The sequence below is a fragment of the Delphinapterus leucas genome, chromosome 19 (assembly GCF_059928025.1).
Source record: "Delphinapterus leucas isolate spDelLeu-1000000601 "Yukka" chromosome 19, BTC_Dleu_Yukka2, whole genome shotgun sequence".
NCBI classification, from domain to species: Eukaryota; Metazoa; Chordata; class Mammalia; order Artiodactyla; family Monodontidae; genus Delphinapterus; species Delphinapterus leucas.
In genome coordinates this window covers 58,356,156-58,370,237 of record NC_143147.1, presented here as the reverse complement: position 1 = coordinate 58,370,237, position 14,082 = coordinate 58,356,156, and the positions used below count along the sequence as shown (strand labels likewise).

At 62.9% G+C, this 14,082-nt stretch overlaps 3 protein-coding genes across 14 annotated transcripts in view; 2 read left to right on the top strand and 1 right to left on the bottom strand.

Moving 5' to 3' along the window:
• Positions 1–899, top strand: part of ASPSCR1 (ASPSCR1 tether for SLC2A4, UBX domain containing) — a 30,899-nt gene extending 30,000 nt beyond the window's left edge. For 4 of the 5 annotated variants that reach the window (XM_022589286.3, XM_022589287.3, XM_022589288.3 and 1 more), the window contains 4 exons: positions 115–166; positions 404–473; positions 549–724; positions 809–899. In XM_022589286.3, coding sequence (XP_022444994.3) covers positions 115–166; positions 404–473; positions 549–682 — 256 coding nt within the window. In that variant the 3' untranslated portion in view covers positions 683–724; positions 809–899. Of the gene's footprint in view, positions 1–114; positions 167–403; positions 474–548; positions 725–808 lie in introns of those variants that run through there. The other variant, XR_002646787.3, reaches the window with a different exon arrangement.
• Positions 900–2,454: 1,555 nt separating this feature from the next.
• On the bottom strand, positions 2,455–5,998 carry CENPX (centromere protein X). 2 transcript variants are annotated; one of them, XM_022589294.3, is made up of 5 exons: positions 5,918–5,998; positions 3,332–3,383; positions 3,065–3,118; positions 2,677–2,765; positions 2,455–2,582 (listed from the first exon to the last, which is right to left on the bottom strand). In XM_022589294.3, the coding sequence occupies exons 1-5, from the start codon at positions 5,945–5,947 to the stop codon at positions 2,568–2,570; spliced, it is 240 nt and encodes a 79-aa protein (XP_022445002.1). In that variant the 5' UTR covers positions 5,948–5,998; the 3' UTR covers positions 2,455–2,567. The 2 variants fall into 2 exon arrangements, with proteins under 2 accessions (XP_022445002.1, XP_022445001.1); XM_022589293.3 differs by lacking the exon at positions 5,918–5,998 and adding an exon at positions 5,635–5,908.
• LRRC45 (leucine rich repeat containing 45) lies at positions 4,884–14,009 on the top strand. Of its 7 annotated transcripts, XM_089901527.1 has the most exons (18): positions 4,884–5,553; positions 5,654–6,861; positions 7,343–7,404; positions 7,779–7,849; positions 8,147–8,325; positions 8,518–8,728; positions 9,570–9,682; positions 10,052–10,110; positions 10,401–10,478; positions 10,732–10,884; positions 10,987–11,064; positions 11,162–11,273; positions 11,359–11,429; positions 11,855–11,947; positions 12,057–12,149; positions 12,697–12,870; positions 12,954–13,101; positions 13,372–14,009. In XM_089901527.1, exons 2-18 carry the CDS (start codon positions 6,642–6,644, stop codon positions 13,566–13,568), a joined length of 2,112 nt encoding a protein of 703 aa, XP_089757653.1. In that variant the 5' UTR covers positions 4,884–5,553; positions 5,654–6,641; the 3' UTR covers positions 13,569–14,009. The 7 variants fall into 7 exon arrangements, with proteins under 7 accessions (XP_089757653.1, XP_022444992.1, XP_022444991.1 ...); XM_022589284.3 differs by having other exon boundaries at positions 4,884–6,861; positions 12,700–12,870; XM_022589283.3 differs by having other exon boundaries at positions 4,884–6,861.
• The last annotated feature ends 73 nt before the right edge of the window (positions 14,010–14,082 follow it).

Below are 14,082 nucleotides of genomic sequence, written 5' to 3'. Positions count from 1 at the left end.
TGGGCCTTATGGGTGCAGCACCCATGAGGCCAGCATGGAAGTGCAGTGCGGCCCTCTCTGCCATCCTCCACGGTGCCCACTTGGTCCCTGAGCTCTCCTCTGCCCTCCCTGCAGGCAAACCTCTTCCCTGCTGCCCTTGTGCACTTTGGACCTGAGGAGCCAACAGGTGGGTGGGGCCCCCCTCTGCCCACCGCTGCTGACCAGCCCCGGGCCGCGCATCCCAGCTCATCAGACGCCCCAGAGCAGGGGACTTCGGGTCTGGGAGGGAGACCTGTGGCCCCGATACCCCCATACCCTTCTCCTGGGGGCTTCAGGCTGGGTCACGCCCCCTCCCAGAGCAGAGCAGCAGTAGGCAGGGGCACCCCCTTCTCTGTGGCCTGAGGGTAGGCTGGGCCTCCTACAGGCATCTACCTGGAGCCCACGCTGCTGGAACACACCGTTTCCCCGTCTGCAGCTGACGTGCTGGTGGCCAGGTGAGTGTCCACAGAGGGTGGGGAGAGCCCGCTGCCGCAGTGCCCACCATCTGGCACCTCGGTCTTCGTTCTCAGGTCCATGTCCAGGGCTGCTGGAACCCCACCCCCGCCACCAGACCCTGACCCTGTGCCCGTTGAGTTGGAGCCAACTGCTGAAGAAGGGGCAGTGGGCCCCCCTGAGCCCAGCCCTGGGATGGCCCAGCCAGTGAGGAGGGGTCTGGGCAAGGTGCCCAAGTGGCTGAAGCTGCCAGGTACTATGGGGGGTGGCCGGGAAGGGAGGGGCTGCTGGGCGGGAGCCCAGGGCCCAGAGGTCATCCCATGTGTTTGTGCTGCAGCCAGCAAGAGGTGAGAGCCGCCAGCCCAGAGGTGCCACTCTGCCAGCCACAGGACCCCTGCCCACCCTGAGCGGGAATAAACATGCAAGCCTCTCTTGAGACCCTCCTGTCGTCCTTTCCAGGGCAGGGGCCCTCGGTCCTCTGACCCACGGCCCCCCTCCTGCTGCTGCCCCTGCGCCGCGTCCCCAGCCATGGGCCTCCAGCCTGGCTGGACGGTGACGTGGGCCTGGGAGGCTGCTTGCTGGGGCTTGTTCTCCTTAACGAGGGCACAGGTGTCTGCCCTGAACCGCCTGCCCCTTGGTTTTTACTTCACTGACGTTGTTCATGACTCCTCCTCTAGGGAGGACACGAGTTCAGGGAGAAGGACCTCCAGGCATCGCCTGCCTGGCTGCATCTCAGGCTGGGCCCCCAGCCCTTGGCAGGAGAGGGGCGGACGCAGCCCCCACCCTGTGGTGGGACCGGGCAGGGCTGGCCTGGGGTTTCCCGGTGCCCCACCCGCCCCACCATCTGAGCGCACTTCAAAGTGGCTGTGGGGCACGGGCTCTGGCACTTGTCGCCAGCCTCTCCCCTCAGGTCTAATGACTTCCACATGCGCCCAGAGCTTTGAAGCCCTGAGACTCCCTGCAGGAGGGGGGAGAGGGGAGTGGGGGGCAGAGGCGGGGAACGGGTGCAAGAAGGGGCCAGCAGGGCTAAACTAGGGAGGGAGGGCTGGCCCCCCACCCATGCCATCCTGGGTGCCCATGGCAGCAGGGGCAGACGTCCCTCCCCAGCGGACTAGGTCCTCCAGCTCTGTGAGTCCTGACCCCATGGTCCCCGGGCCCAGGGCCCTCTGGGTGTTTCTGTCCTGGGCTGATGAGTCCCAGCAGCTTTCAGAACTGACGGGAGGTGGGTACTGTGTTGGGCGGGGGAGGGTAGCTGGGCCCCAGAGGGCAGCCAGGCCTCCCGACTGGGCTTCTAGCGGCTCCCAAGCAGCTCTGAGCTGCCTGGCCCTGTGGCCCTCGGACCGGTGGTCCTTCCTGCTGGCGTGACTCCCCCTGCCCCACCAGCACCCCTGCCGGGCCGGTGGCACACCACACTCACGGCAGCCCTGTGGCAGAGGCACCGTCCCAGGCGAGCAGCCACACGTGCGAGGGCTCCGATTTCACAGCCTCTTGAGCCTGGCCCACAGCAGGGCACTCACACATGCTGTTTGTTATTCTGTCCTCTCCCAGCTTTGAAGCAACTTGACTTTGGGTGATTAATGGCAACAGGAGGCTGTGCCTGGGGAGGTGGCTCTGATTTACTGACATTGCTTTGTGAGAACAAATATACAGCTCAGGCAAGCATCTTTTGAGGGGAATATCAGATGGCTAGAAGGTGACACACAAGCTTTGATGTCGGTGGCAGAACCACACTGTTCTGCTTGTTTGTGGAGGACACACAGGCTACCTGCTCAGGCAGGCGGGTCTCCCGCACCTGCTTCCCGGTGACCGAGTGCTTCTCCCACATCGGTGGGTGCTCGGCTGTCCTGAGGGCGGGGGGCGTGAGGGGAGGGCACCAACCCAGGTGCCAGGACCCTCATCCTGTCAGTGACCCTTCTATGTGCTGCATCCCGGTCATCAGCAGGCAGAGGGGACGACAGGGGGAAGAGAGTGGTGCTTTGCTGGCACCCAGCCAATCCTGGGAGCTGGAGGAGAACCTTGGGGGATCAGCAGCTCCTGTCCTGTCTGAAGCCAGAGGCCGTGACGTGGAGCGGTGGCCACAGTGAGGGTGGAAACCCCTAGAAGTCCAGAAGCTGTGGGGGAGAGGAGCGCTCAGAGCCTCGTGGGTGTAGCCACCCCCCCACCCCCGTCTCCTGGGCCAGGCCCTGTTCCTGGAGGTGCACCTACCAGCTGAGGCAGCACCTTCTCCAGCTGTTCCACGTCCACTTGGGCCAGGTCCTCTGCCTGGGCCTGCCGGACGCTGCGGATGGCCGCTTCTGCCGTGATGCAGGAGGGAAGTGAGGCAGAGAAGGCTTGGGGGGCCTTGAACCCTAAACCCTGTGCGCCTCAGCCCTGGCTGCTGGCCCACCCCCGTGCCAGCCGACAGCTCAGAAGGCTGAGGTTGGGGCCTCTGAAACACAGAGCTTTTCAGGGACAGGGAGCTTAGGTGCTTGGGGAAATACTGGAAAAATGTGTCTTGGTTACCCCACTGAAAAATAAAAGGCAAAGCGGTCGTGAATGGTCCGGACGGGCCTGGGTGGGATACTAGAGAACACTGCTGGGTCCCTCTGCTCACCCACAACGAAGATCTTGAGCAGCTCGGCCATGAGCTGCAGCGCGTCCCCGCTGACTGCAAGGTGAAGGGAGAAGGTTACAGACACACACCCTCTCCCTGCCGCCCCACTCTGCCCTCACTGCTGCTGACCTCACACTCTTGCCGGTGACCTCAGCCCTCCGTCTGGCCCAGTCCTCTCTGAGGCTCTGGCCCCTGCAGAGGTGCAGTGTAGGGTCCCGGGTGCCCAGCAGTCCCCGGCCACTGCCCCCCACCCCCCCCTTCACACACCTTTGGTCTTGTCGTCTTTAAAATGCAAGTGCAGCAGCTTGCTCACCAGCTCCTGAGGGACAGAGGGGGCGTCAGTGAGCCACCGCCACCACCCCTCTGCTGCAGACCCCTTAGGCATTTAGTTCTGGATGGGATGGGGTTGTAATTTCTGGCTGGAAATGCTGTCTGTGGGGCTCTCCCAGGGTTGGGGGATTAGGCAGGGGGGAGAAACCTCCCTGTGAGTGCCTCCAGGAGGGCCAGAAATTAGATGCAAGTGGCAGACCGGTGGGAGCAGCCCAGGTGCCTGCCTGCCGCTCTCTGGGGCTCCAGTCCTCATGGTATCCAGAGCAGTCCTGTGCTCCTGCCCCCAGGGACGAGGTGCTCTCCCCACACTGGGCCCCTTTACAGGCCTGTCCACACCACCAATGCCGCCCGGCTTTGCCAGACCCTGCTCTGGGCACTGGGTCAGCTCCATCCCAGGTCCCTCCCTGGAGCCTACGACACGACACGTGGAAAGGGATCTTCCTGTAATGGGGAAGGGCACCGTGGGAACCGCAGAGCTGGGGAGGGGCCAGGCTATCTGCAGGACTTCCTGACCAATGAGGATGGGACAAGGGCGGGTCCAGGCCAAGACTCCTCAAGGGAGAGGCTTGAGCCCCAAAGTATGGCACCACTAAGCGGAGATAGATTCTGGGGATCAGCATCTCAGGAGCTCAGCTTAGAACATGTTGCATGAGGGACACACGTGAGGTGCCCGAGCAGAGCAGCCAGTGGGCGGCTGGAACTCAGAGATGGTTGAAGCTGGCAATGAGGATCTGGGAAGTGGCAGCCCGTGGGTGGACCAAGGGAGGTTGCTGAGGGCAGGAACCAGCCAGAAGAGGGTGCGAATGAGGAGCCAGCAGAGCGCCAGGGGAGGCGGGAGGACAGCAGCAGTGGGTGCCCAGGAGAAACTGGGTGTCGTGCAGGGAAGGTGAGCTGGGGACCCACCAGGCCTCTAGCCTTAGCCACGGAGATGGCACTGCCTCACCCAGTGCAGCTCAGCAAAGCTGGAGAGCAGAGTGGAGGGAGCGGACCCTGACGAAGCCCTGGCTCAGGAGGGTAAGAGCTCCTCACCAGTCACTTGGGGCAGCACCAAAGAAGCAGCCTCATCCTCCCAGCAGTGACCACGTGAGCTTGGCGCCACCTGCTGGCCCTCCTTGCTGTGTACCTGAAAGGTACCAGGAAAGGCACAGAAGGCTCTACTGCTCTGCCAGCTCCCAGACCCCGGGGAAGAGCTGAATCAGCCAAGCTGCTGCTGGGGGGCAGCTGCATGGGGTTGCCGTGATAACTAAAGCAGTCAGCACCAGCTGGGAGCGGAGGTTCCCTAAACTTGCAGAGGGTAGGATGGGACCTGGGATGTGGTCAGCCTTTGCCCCACTGTGTGGAGGCACCACGACCCCTCCCCCTCCCCGGGGACAGCCCTGCTCATGGGTAATGACCATAACCCCAGCTCTGGCCAGAGCCCTCTGAGGGTGAGGGCTCCAGAGCTGCGCAGGACTGCATGAAGGAGGCCCAGCCCAGTGCTCCCCTCTGCAGCTATTACAGTGGAGGATTCCTACAACCCCCTGCCTCGGTGGTTTTCCCTTTGACACTATTTACCCCTTGTAGGCCAGGGCAGAGTGACGATTCTGGGTGACAGAGAGAGAACACCCACTGGGGACTGGCTGGACAAGTACTCATGAGGGGCTGAGACTCTCCCTCCTGCCCTCAAAGGCCTGATATCAAGGACTCAATGTCACCTAACCTTAAGACAGAGCAACAATCTGAGACTCAGACCACTTACAGCCTGCGGGGTGTGGGAGGCAGCTGACCTCACCACCCACCCACCCAGAGCCCCATTTGCCATGTGCAGAGCAAAGGGGCTGACTCTGGAGGCGGATGGCCTGGGTTTGACCCTAGTTCTGCCTCTTTCCCACTGGCAAGTGGGGGTAATACCAGTACCCATGTCCTATGGTGTTGAGCATTACACGGGCTAATCCATTTCAAGTGCATGTAACAGTGCCTGACTGTGCTGGGTGTGCTGCTAAGAAAAGCACTTGTAGAGCCACGTACACACCAGGCAACGAAGCCAGCCTGGCTCAAGTGAGACGCAAAGCACAGGGCTGGCGTGATAGGAAACAGGCCAAAAGGAAGCTTTAGAATACGCAGGCGCCGAGACTACCCGCGAGCTGGGCCGCACTGTGCTCTACGCTAAACTCTTTAGGGTGAGTCCTGCGGATCCCGGAGCCGCGGGGCGGGGGCCCAGGCTCCTCTCTGAGCCTCCCTTCATTTGTGCTGGCACTTACCCCTGCCCGATTTCTGCAGACCCTCTCCCTCTTGCCGCAGACCAGGCTGCCTACCCAACCTTCCGCTACCCGGCCGCGGAATCCCATCCACGGAGGACGAAAGGTGTGCAGGACGAGGGTCATTGCCAGATTCTGGGAATGGGCTCACCCTATAAGCCACCCGACGGCAGCGCGGGGGCTGGCTCAGGATCCGCACGTGGGTCACTCAGGGGACCGGGCCGCAGCGTCCCCGGCGGCCTCGCCCCGCGCCCCCAGCCCGCCCCGCCAGTAGGCCCTCTCTCACTTTCCGGAAGCCGGCGCCGATTTCCTCCATGACCGCCACCAAGGTGCGCGCCCTCCCGAGCCCCGCCCCCGCGTCCCCAGCCAATGAACCTTGAGCGCGCCCTCCGGAGACCCTCCCTCGCGACTCCAACCAATCGACAAAGAGCGCGCCTTCTGGAGCCCCGCCCCCCACCTCCAGCCAATGGACCCTCCGCGCGCGCCCGCTCCTTCGCCTTCACTGGCCCGCGGTGAGAGCCCCTCCTCCGCAAAGCCTCCTGGGAGTTGTAGTTTCCGCCAGGTCTTCCCGGCGCTCCCTGCTCTTCCTGGATACTGAGGCGCGCGGCGGCCGCGACGAGCGAGCTGGGGTCAGCGGCGCGAGGGCTGGGGCATCGGTCCCGGAGCCCAGGGGTACGGGCGACGTCCGGACGGACCGGCCCCGCCGCTGGAGGCCCCGCCCCCGAGGACGCCCCACCTCCTCGGTCCCAGGCTTCAGCGGTCCGCTGGGAATCACCCGCCCCTGCCCTCCTGGGGCCTCGCGCCTGTTGGACCAACTCAGTTTGCGCCTCGTTTCTTGGCTGCTGAAGACTTAGAGTCTTTGTGCCCCCACTGAGCTGCCGGGGGCTCTCTGAAGGCCCCCAGGGGAGAGGCCCTGCCGTACTGCCCTTCCCCGGCTTCCCGGTCCCAGCTGGCTCCTGGTGAGGCCTGTCTAGGCGCTTTCCGGGAAGCCCTTCCTGCACCCCAGGGACATGGAGGAGTTCCGGCGCACCTACAGCCGGCTGTGCAAGGAGAGTGGGGCCGAGCCCCAGGAGACTGTTCTGCAGCAAATGCACCAGCTGCCGCAGGGCCGGCTAGACCTGGCCACACAGAGCCTGACAGTGGACACCTGCAGGGCTCTGGGCAAGCTGCTACAGAAGGAGGCACTGCTGACGGAGCTCGTCCTGAGTGACTGCATGCTGAGTGAGGAAGGTGGGCACCAAGGGCCGGCGGCCCAGGGCAGCCCTTCCAACTTCAGTGTTGGGGCCGGGCTCCCCTGGCTTCTTTTTGCTCTGCTGCTTATTAGCTGCACATGCCGCAGTCCTTGGTGCTTAGCATCTCTAGCAGAGAACTCAGTCCCACCTGATCTCTTCTTTGTGAGGTTACTCCCTTTTACTGTCATAAAGCAAGCAGCAGCATTCTCTCTGGAAACCCGAGAGCAGAAGGCAATTTCTCTTTGTAATGGGAAAGCCTTAGTGTCCCCTGACTTAGGAGAGTCCCGCTGTGCTGGTGAGCCACCTGACTCCACACCTGGCAGATTTTTCAAACCTGACACAGGAGTGGGGTGACTCTTTTTTGGCATGAACCTTGGCTGGTGGGGGCCACTGGGACAGCCGTCTCTCCCCTATGTGTGGGGAGCTGACCCAAGATGGAGCCACCAGGGGTGGAGAGTGACTGCCCTACTCTCTTACAGGGGCCGTGCTGCTGCTGCAGGGGCTGTGTGTCAACACCATCGTGCGGTTTCTGGATCTCAAGGTGGGTGGATCTGCACTCAGGGGCGTGCCACCTGAGAGCAGGAGTAGAGAAGATACAGGTGTCCTGGTGACCAGGGGTCTGCATGGTGGCCGGAGACTGTGTCTGTAAGCACTCTTAGCACACAGGCTCCGCACCATTTGCTCATGGTCTCACGCACGCGTGTTGGTGTTCTGAGGGCAGGAACATGAGTTCCAGAATGTTCTCACAAGCAAACTGAAATAGCCTGCATTAGGAGGCCACTGCGGGCAGGGAAAGCAGAATTTGAAAGGAGCCACACCTTCTGTTCGCCATGGCCTCCCCCACCGCCTGACGAGGGTATTCAGAGCCCAGCTCAGGATACCGTGGAGTGACTGCCTGGCCTCTTCCTGTCCTAGGGCAATAACCTTCGCGCCTCAGGGGCCGAGGCACTGGCAAAACTCCTCCGACAGAACAAGTCTATTCAGAGGTAGGGGGCTGTCCATTCAGAGGTAGGGTGGCGGTCCCAGCCCCCGCTCTCCCCCGAGCCCCTGCTCTCTCTCTGCGTGGTTCTGGGTTGGCTCCAGCGGACATGGTTCTGCAACATGAGAGTTCACGTCTTCATGCCGGTCTTCCGTGGTGGGGAGTAGGCGGGTATGAGTTACTCACGCACCTCCAGCCTTTCTGCCAGAGACACCCAAGCCTGTGCCCCTCCTCAAGCCCCCTGGACCCCATGGGAGCAGGATGCCCTTCGGGGCCACGCACCTCACGTCCACCCTTCCTGCAGCCTAACCCTGGAGTGGAACAGCCTGGGCACGTGGGAAGAAGCCTTCGCGGCCTTCTGCGGGGCCCTGGCAGCCAATGGCGCCCTGCGGCAGCTGGACCTCCGCAACAACCAGATCAGCCACAAGGGTGCCGAGGAGCTGGCTCTGGCCCTGAAGAGCAACACCAGCCTCCAGCAGCTTGGTGAGGCCGCCAGCACTGGCCTCTTCGTCCTCAGACCGGGCCAGGAGGTCTTGGTCTGGGGGGGAAGGGGGAGGGGTTGCATCTCATCGCTTCCTCAGCCCTCCCACTGCTTCCTTTGTCCTCTCCCAGAAGGGTGGGGGTGGGAGAGGAGGGGCACGCTGAGCCGGGCTCCTGATCTGTGGCCGATCACAGGGAGTACCAGTGTTCCAGGCTGGGCCAGCCCTCCCACCCCCGCCCCGTGCTTTCCATCTGGCAACACCAGATTTCCCTCCAGACCTGCGCTGGAATCACATCGGCCTCCTGGGGGGCCGCGCCCTGGTAAACTGTCTCCCCAGCAACAGAACCCTGTGGAAGCTGGAGCTGGCTGGGAACAGCATCCCCGGCGACATCCTCAGAGCCGTGGGTACGGGCACATGGAGCCGCTGGTGGCTTGCACTGTTTGGAGCAGGGCATAGAGCTGATTCCCTGTGTCAGAGATTCAGCCACTGAGCGAGGGGTGGCTTGGGCCAGAACAAGTAAACACGGCATCACGATGGTAGCATGTTAAAAACAGAGGAAGTGAGAGCAGGCTCCAGGGAAGAAAAGGCAGCGGCAGGAGCCTGCAGAGCGCCGACTGCCTGGTGCTGCGCCTCACCCTCCTCGCACCATGGTCTCCGCCTGTCATGACCCTGACTCTTCAGCCCCAAGCCCACTGAGCACTCTGCCACTCCCCATGGCTCGTTGTCCCACCGGCAGCGCCAGCCACCCAAGGGCCCGAGCCTGGGCTGCAATCTAGTGTGGCATCACCACCTGCTGGGTCTGCCCAACGCATGTCCTCTCCCACTTCTTGGTTCTTGGGCCTGCCTCTGAGTCACCCCAGTTGGCACTGTGGCCACTTCGGGCTGGCCTCTCTCCAAATGCTGCCTGGACCTTTCCAGAGCATGGGAGCTGAGCACACCGTTCACCTCTTAAAGTCACACACTGGCCTTTGGCCTTTGGGGCGGAGCCCAAATGCCCACCTTTTTTGGCAGTTGAGCAGCCTCCCCACCTCTCCCCGTGTGCCTGTTCCCCCTCCCAGGCTCCTGGCTTCACTGTTGTCCCTACCCCCACCCCCTCTGAGCCCCTCACCTGCTAGTGCACTGAGGGGTCTGATTTGTGGGGTGAGATACCAACTTGCGCAGTGTCTTCTGGGCATGGGGCTGGGCTGGCCGTTGGCCACTCCTGGGGCTCGGCCTCCCGGTAGACAACTTGGCTCTTTCCAACAGAGCAAGCCATGGATCACAACCAGGACCGGCAGACCGCCTTCCGGGAAAGCCAGGCCCGCGCCCACGTGCTCAGCAAGGAGGTGCGGCACCTCCGGGAAGAGAAGTCCAAACAGGTGAGGACAGTGCTGCCTCTGACTGCAGGGCCTCGCCCCGACTCCAGCCCCGCCCTGGCTGTATGGACAAAGGGCCCCCTCAGCCCCCGTGCCATGGCCTTGTTCCTTCCTTCTGGGCCCTGGAGCCTCTCCAAGCAGCCAATACCCAGGCCTAGGAGGCAGCCTCTTGTTCTGATGCCCTCTGGCTGGGTGGGCGGGTAGGTGGGCTTCCCCTCTGGGCCTCCCTGCGTGGGAGCCACTCTCCCTTTGGATGAGGCCGAGCCCTTTCGTGTCCTGCTGCCTCAGCGGATGTCTGCCCTTCTGTCCGCTGACGGTGGGGAGTGGGCGGGCTCTGGGCCCTGACCGGGCTCTGGCTGGCTCTGTCCCCAGTTTCTGGACCTGATGGAGATGATCGACAGACAGAGAGAAGAGATGGTCAGGACCAGCAAGTGAGTGTGGCCCCAGGGCCAGGGGGCAGGGAGGTGGTGCGCTGGGGGTACCCGGGCTTCGGGTCCTCACTCTGGCCTTGGAGTGACCTGACGTGAGCCTCGTCGCCTGCCCGTGAACAAGGTTGTGGGGTGTGTTTACTGAGGGAGTTGACTGGAGGGTTAGAGGCTGCACCGCGACTTCCTCAGCCACACCTGGAGGTGGCGTGAGTGTGAGGAGCAGCAGCTGCCGCAGGGAGGGGCCCAGAGGGCGCCAGCGTTTGGGTCTCTTGAACCCTCCTCTGTGCCCACAGGGCGTCGGCAGCACGCGTGGGGCAGCTTCAGGAAGCCCTGAACGAGAGGCATTCCATCATCAACGCTCTCAAGGCCAAGTAAGGAGGAGCAGAGGGTAGGACGGGTTGTGCGGAGGCTTCAAAACACTTTAGAGACCTGCCCACAGGGCAGAGGAGGACTGTCCAGACAAGGACTCAAGTCCCCAGTGTACAAAGGAGGTGGAGGGACCGCTGGGATGGTAACCCGGGAACGCTTCTTGGAGGAGGTGGGCGCTAGCTGGGGTAATAGTCTGGTAAGAGTGAGAGCAGCAAGGGCTTAGCAGAGTCTAGAGGAGGGATGGGGTGGGGCTAGCCCTTCCCTCCTTGCAGGCTGCAGATGGCTGAGGCCGCCCTGGCTCTGTCAGAGCAGAAGGCCCAGGACTTGGGGGAGCTCCTGGCCACCGCAGAGCAGGAACAGCGGAGCCTGGCACAGAGGCAGGCAAAGGAGCACAGGCTGGAGCAGCAGGTGGGCAGGGAGGGCTGGATGGGCAGGTGGTTGGGTGTGGGGTAGGCAGGCGGTGCGTGGTGGCAGGTGTCCAGTGGTGCCCTTTCCCCATCTGACCCCCAGGAAGCTGCAGAGCGGGAGTCTAAGCTCCTCAGAGACTTGTCTGCTGCCAATGAAAAGAACTTGCTTTTGCAAAACCAGGTATGGGGGCAGGGTGTGGGGGCAGGTCCTTGGAAGGCCTGGGGCAGGGCTTCAGGGAAGGGGCCAAAGCTTCCCTCCCTCAGTGCCGGTTTTCCAGGTGGACGAGTTGGAGCGGAAAGTGAAATCTCAGCAGGATCAGCTGTTCCTGACCAGGCAGGAGCTGACCAATACGGCAGCTGAGCTGAAGATGCGGGCTGTCCAGGCTGAAGGTGGGCACACACGGGCCTGCCACTGGGTCCTGAGAACCAAGGCCCCCAGAGGAGTCCTACCCACGTTCTTCCCCTGTGCTTCCAGAACGCCTGGAACTGGAGAAGAAGAGGTCCCGGCAGAGCTTGGAGGACGCGGAACACCTGCGCTTCAAGGAGGTGCCTCATTAGTTGTGTCGTCTGGCCTTTGCTCTCCCCGCTTCATCGGGGCCTGCAGACACCTCGGTGTGGCATGGTGTCTCCAAGGCGCACTCCTGGCCAGGCTTCCCTCGACAACCTTGGGGTGCTGGTGGCATTTCTCCAACAGCCCTGGTAGATGTCAGACCCAGAACCTGCCCACCAGTAGTTTCTAGAAGGGACCCTGACTGCTGGGGCCACAGTGCAGGCTGCCATGTGCTCTGTGCCACCTGGGGTGCAGCACTGGGACGTGCCATCCATCCTCACTTCCTGTGAGGTCACTTGGGGCAGCCCTCACTCGGAAGTAACAGAGTCCCCAAGATTCACCTGCCCCCAGGGTGGGGATCCCAGAGGGGAAGGCTGGGGAGCCAGCGTGCCAGCCCTGTCCCCACCCCACACCTGGGCAGGTGGAGCACATGACTCGCCACCTGGAGGAGAGCGAGAGGGCCATGCAGGAGAGGGTACAGAGGCTGGAGGCTGTGCGGCTGTCCCTGGAGGAGGTGAGCTGGGCGCCAGGCTCTGCTCTCCCCTAGGGAGGCTGGGTGTGGCCAGAAGGGGTCCCTGGGCAGGGGCAGAGGGCAGGCCCAGCCGTCACTGTCTGCGGTGTAGGAGCTGAGCCGGGCAAAGGCCGCGGCACTCAGTGAGCGCAGCCAAGCTGAGGAGGAGCTCATCAAGGCCAAGAACCAAGTCCGCCTGGAGGAGGTGAGCCCAGGGCCACGGTCCGCTGCTTGCAGCGCCCACTGGGGAGAGAGGTCTGAGGGGTTGGCATGAGCTGCCTGGGTTGCACAGCCCTTTGGGCTTAAGTGGGCCAGACCAAGGCTGTCTTCTGACTCTGTAGGGAGGGACAAGGGAACAGGAGGTCCAGGGGTGCAGAAAACTTAGACGAGGACACTCATCCCATCAGCACCATATCCAGCCCCCCCCACGCCCACGCAAAGAGCCAATGTCCTCCAGCCCCAAGGTGGGGAAGGGGTTTGGCCCAAATGTGCAGCCTGTGACCACATGGTGGAAGTAGGGGACCAGAGGCCAGAGGGCAGGCTGGTGTCAGCCTGGGACATGGGGGAGGCTCCTCATTCAAGTTGAGCCCATTCAGAGCAACATATGCTATAACTTTAGTGACAAGGCAGTTTCCACATTGCAAATATACGCTCCTCTTTGTCTGAAGGTGGGGCTGGGGGGTTCATTCCTCTCGTGAGCTCAGGGCCACAGGCCAGAAAGCAGCTCACCAGCCCCTCTCCCGGGCCCGCAGCAGCAGCGCCTGGCTCACCTGGAGGAGAAGCTGCGGCTGCTGGCGCAGGCTCGGGACGAGGCTCAAAGCGCCTGCCTGCAGCAGAAGCAGGTGGTAGCCGATGCCCAGGCGCGGGCCAGCCAGCTTGGCCGGCAGGTGGAGGGCCTGAGGCGGCGCCTGGAGGAGCTGCAGCAGGTAGCCGGAACATCGAGGGCTCCCAGGGGTGCCCCTGGTGCCCCCAGCTGCCACCTCACTCCCCCCACCTCCTTGCCTGGCAGGAGCTGAGCAACAAGGACCAAGAAAAGGCGGCTGAGGTGACAAGGGTGCGGCTGGAGCTGCAGGAGCAGAATGGCCGCCTGCAAGCCGAGCTGACAGCCCAGGAAGCGCTGAAGGAGAAGGCAGCGGCCCTGGAACGCCAGCTGAAAGGCGAGCTGAGCCCCACCCCCACCCCCCTGTGGCTTCTCTGCAGGGCCTTTCTTACTGGGTCATCCCACAGGAGAAGGAGGAGGCTGGCCTGGAGAGCTGAGCTTGGCCTAGGTCTCAGCTCCAGGAGGTGCTGGTAGGGGAGACTGGGTATGTGTGTGCCCAGGGGACCCCGAGCAAACCCCACCCTGCCGGCCCCCTGCGGACCTCTGGATTGGCAGGAGCCCAGGCAGTCCCCAGAGCCGCTTCCTCACTGGGCTTCCTCCCTTGCAGTGATCGCAAGTGACCACCGGGAGGCACTGCTGGACAGGGAGAGCGAGAATGCCTCTCTCCGTGAAAAGCTTCGCCTTAAGCAGGCCGAGATTGCCCGGATCCGGGATGAGGAGGCCCAAAGGGCCAGCTTCCTGCAAAATGCTGTTCTGGCTTATGTGCAGGGGTCCCCCCTGAGGACCTTGAGCCCCCAAAAGTGAGGGGAGGCAGGGAAAGTCTGAAAGTGGCAGGAAGGTGGCATCTGTTGGACGTCTTTGTCTGCTCCTCCCTTATAAGGGACAGGCCATGGGTAGGTCCGGGCTCTTTAGGCAGGGTCTACAGACGGTGACTTGGAAAATCAGTGCTGGAATGGATGTGAGAGCAGGACGGCTGCAGCTTACCACCAGCGTGCCCGCCTGCGGGGGGTCCAGAACCTCGCTGGAGAGGGCCCCATCCCCATCCCCACTCCTTCATTCCCAATCACAAGGAATGATGCGCCTGAGAACACAGACCCATGTTGGAAGGAGATCTGGGGGAGCAGGCCTGAGCTCTCCTGGCCCCACCCACCACAGTTCAGTCACCTTTCACAACCATGAGCTCCGCAGGCCCCAGCGCTCACTCCAGGGTGTTCTGAAATACAGACTTTTGCAATTTGTGATACATTTTGGCCCCAGTGCCTTTATCCAGTATCAGTCTTTTCTCCAAGCTTGGGCCCGTCAGGAAAGGCCCTCCAGG

What these genes read in the sequence shown, in the direction of transcription:
- CENPX (XM_022589293.3), bottom strand. Translation starts at nt 5,757, where the DNA reads ATGACCCTCGTCCTGCACACCTTTCGTCCTCCGTGGATGGGATTCCGC. An exon ending in TCTGCAGAAATCGGGCAGGG is followed by an intron (nt 3,384 to 5,634) that starts GTAAGTGCCAGC and finishes TCTGTCCCTCAG; the next exon opens with GAGCTGGTGAGCAAGCTGCT. An exon ending in TAAAGACGACAAGACCAAAG is followed by an intron (nt 3,119 to 3,331) that starts GTGTGTGAAGGG and finishes TTCACCTTGCAG; the next exon opens with TCAGCGGGGACGCGCTGCAG.
- LRRC45 (XM_089901527.1), top strand. Translation starts at nt 6,642, where the DNA reads ATGGAGGAGTTCCGGCGCACCTACAGCCGGCTGTGCAAGGAGAGTGGG. An exon ending in GCGGGCTGTCCAGGCTGAAG is followed by an intron (nt 11,274 to 11,358) that starts GTGGGCACACAC and finishes CTGTGCTTCCAG; the next exon opens with AACGCCTGGAACTGGAGAAG. An exon ending in CCTGGAACGCCAGCTGAAAG is followed by an intron (nt 13,102 to 13,371) that starts GCGAGCTGAGCC and finishes CCTCCCTTGCAG; the next exon opens with TGATCGCAAGTGACCACCGG.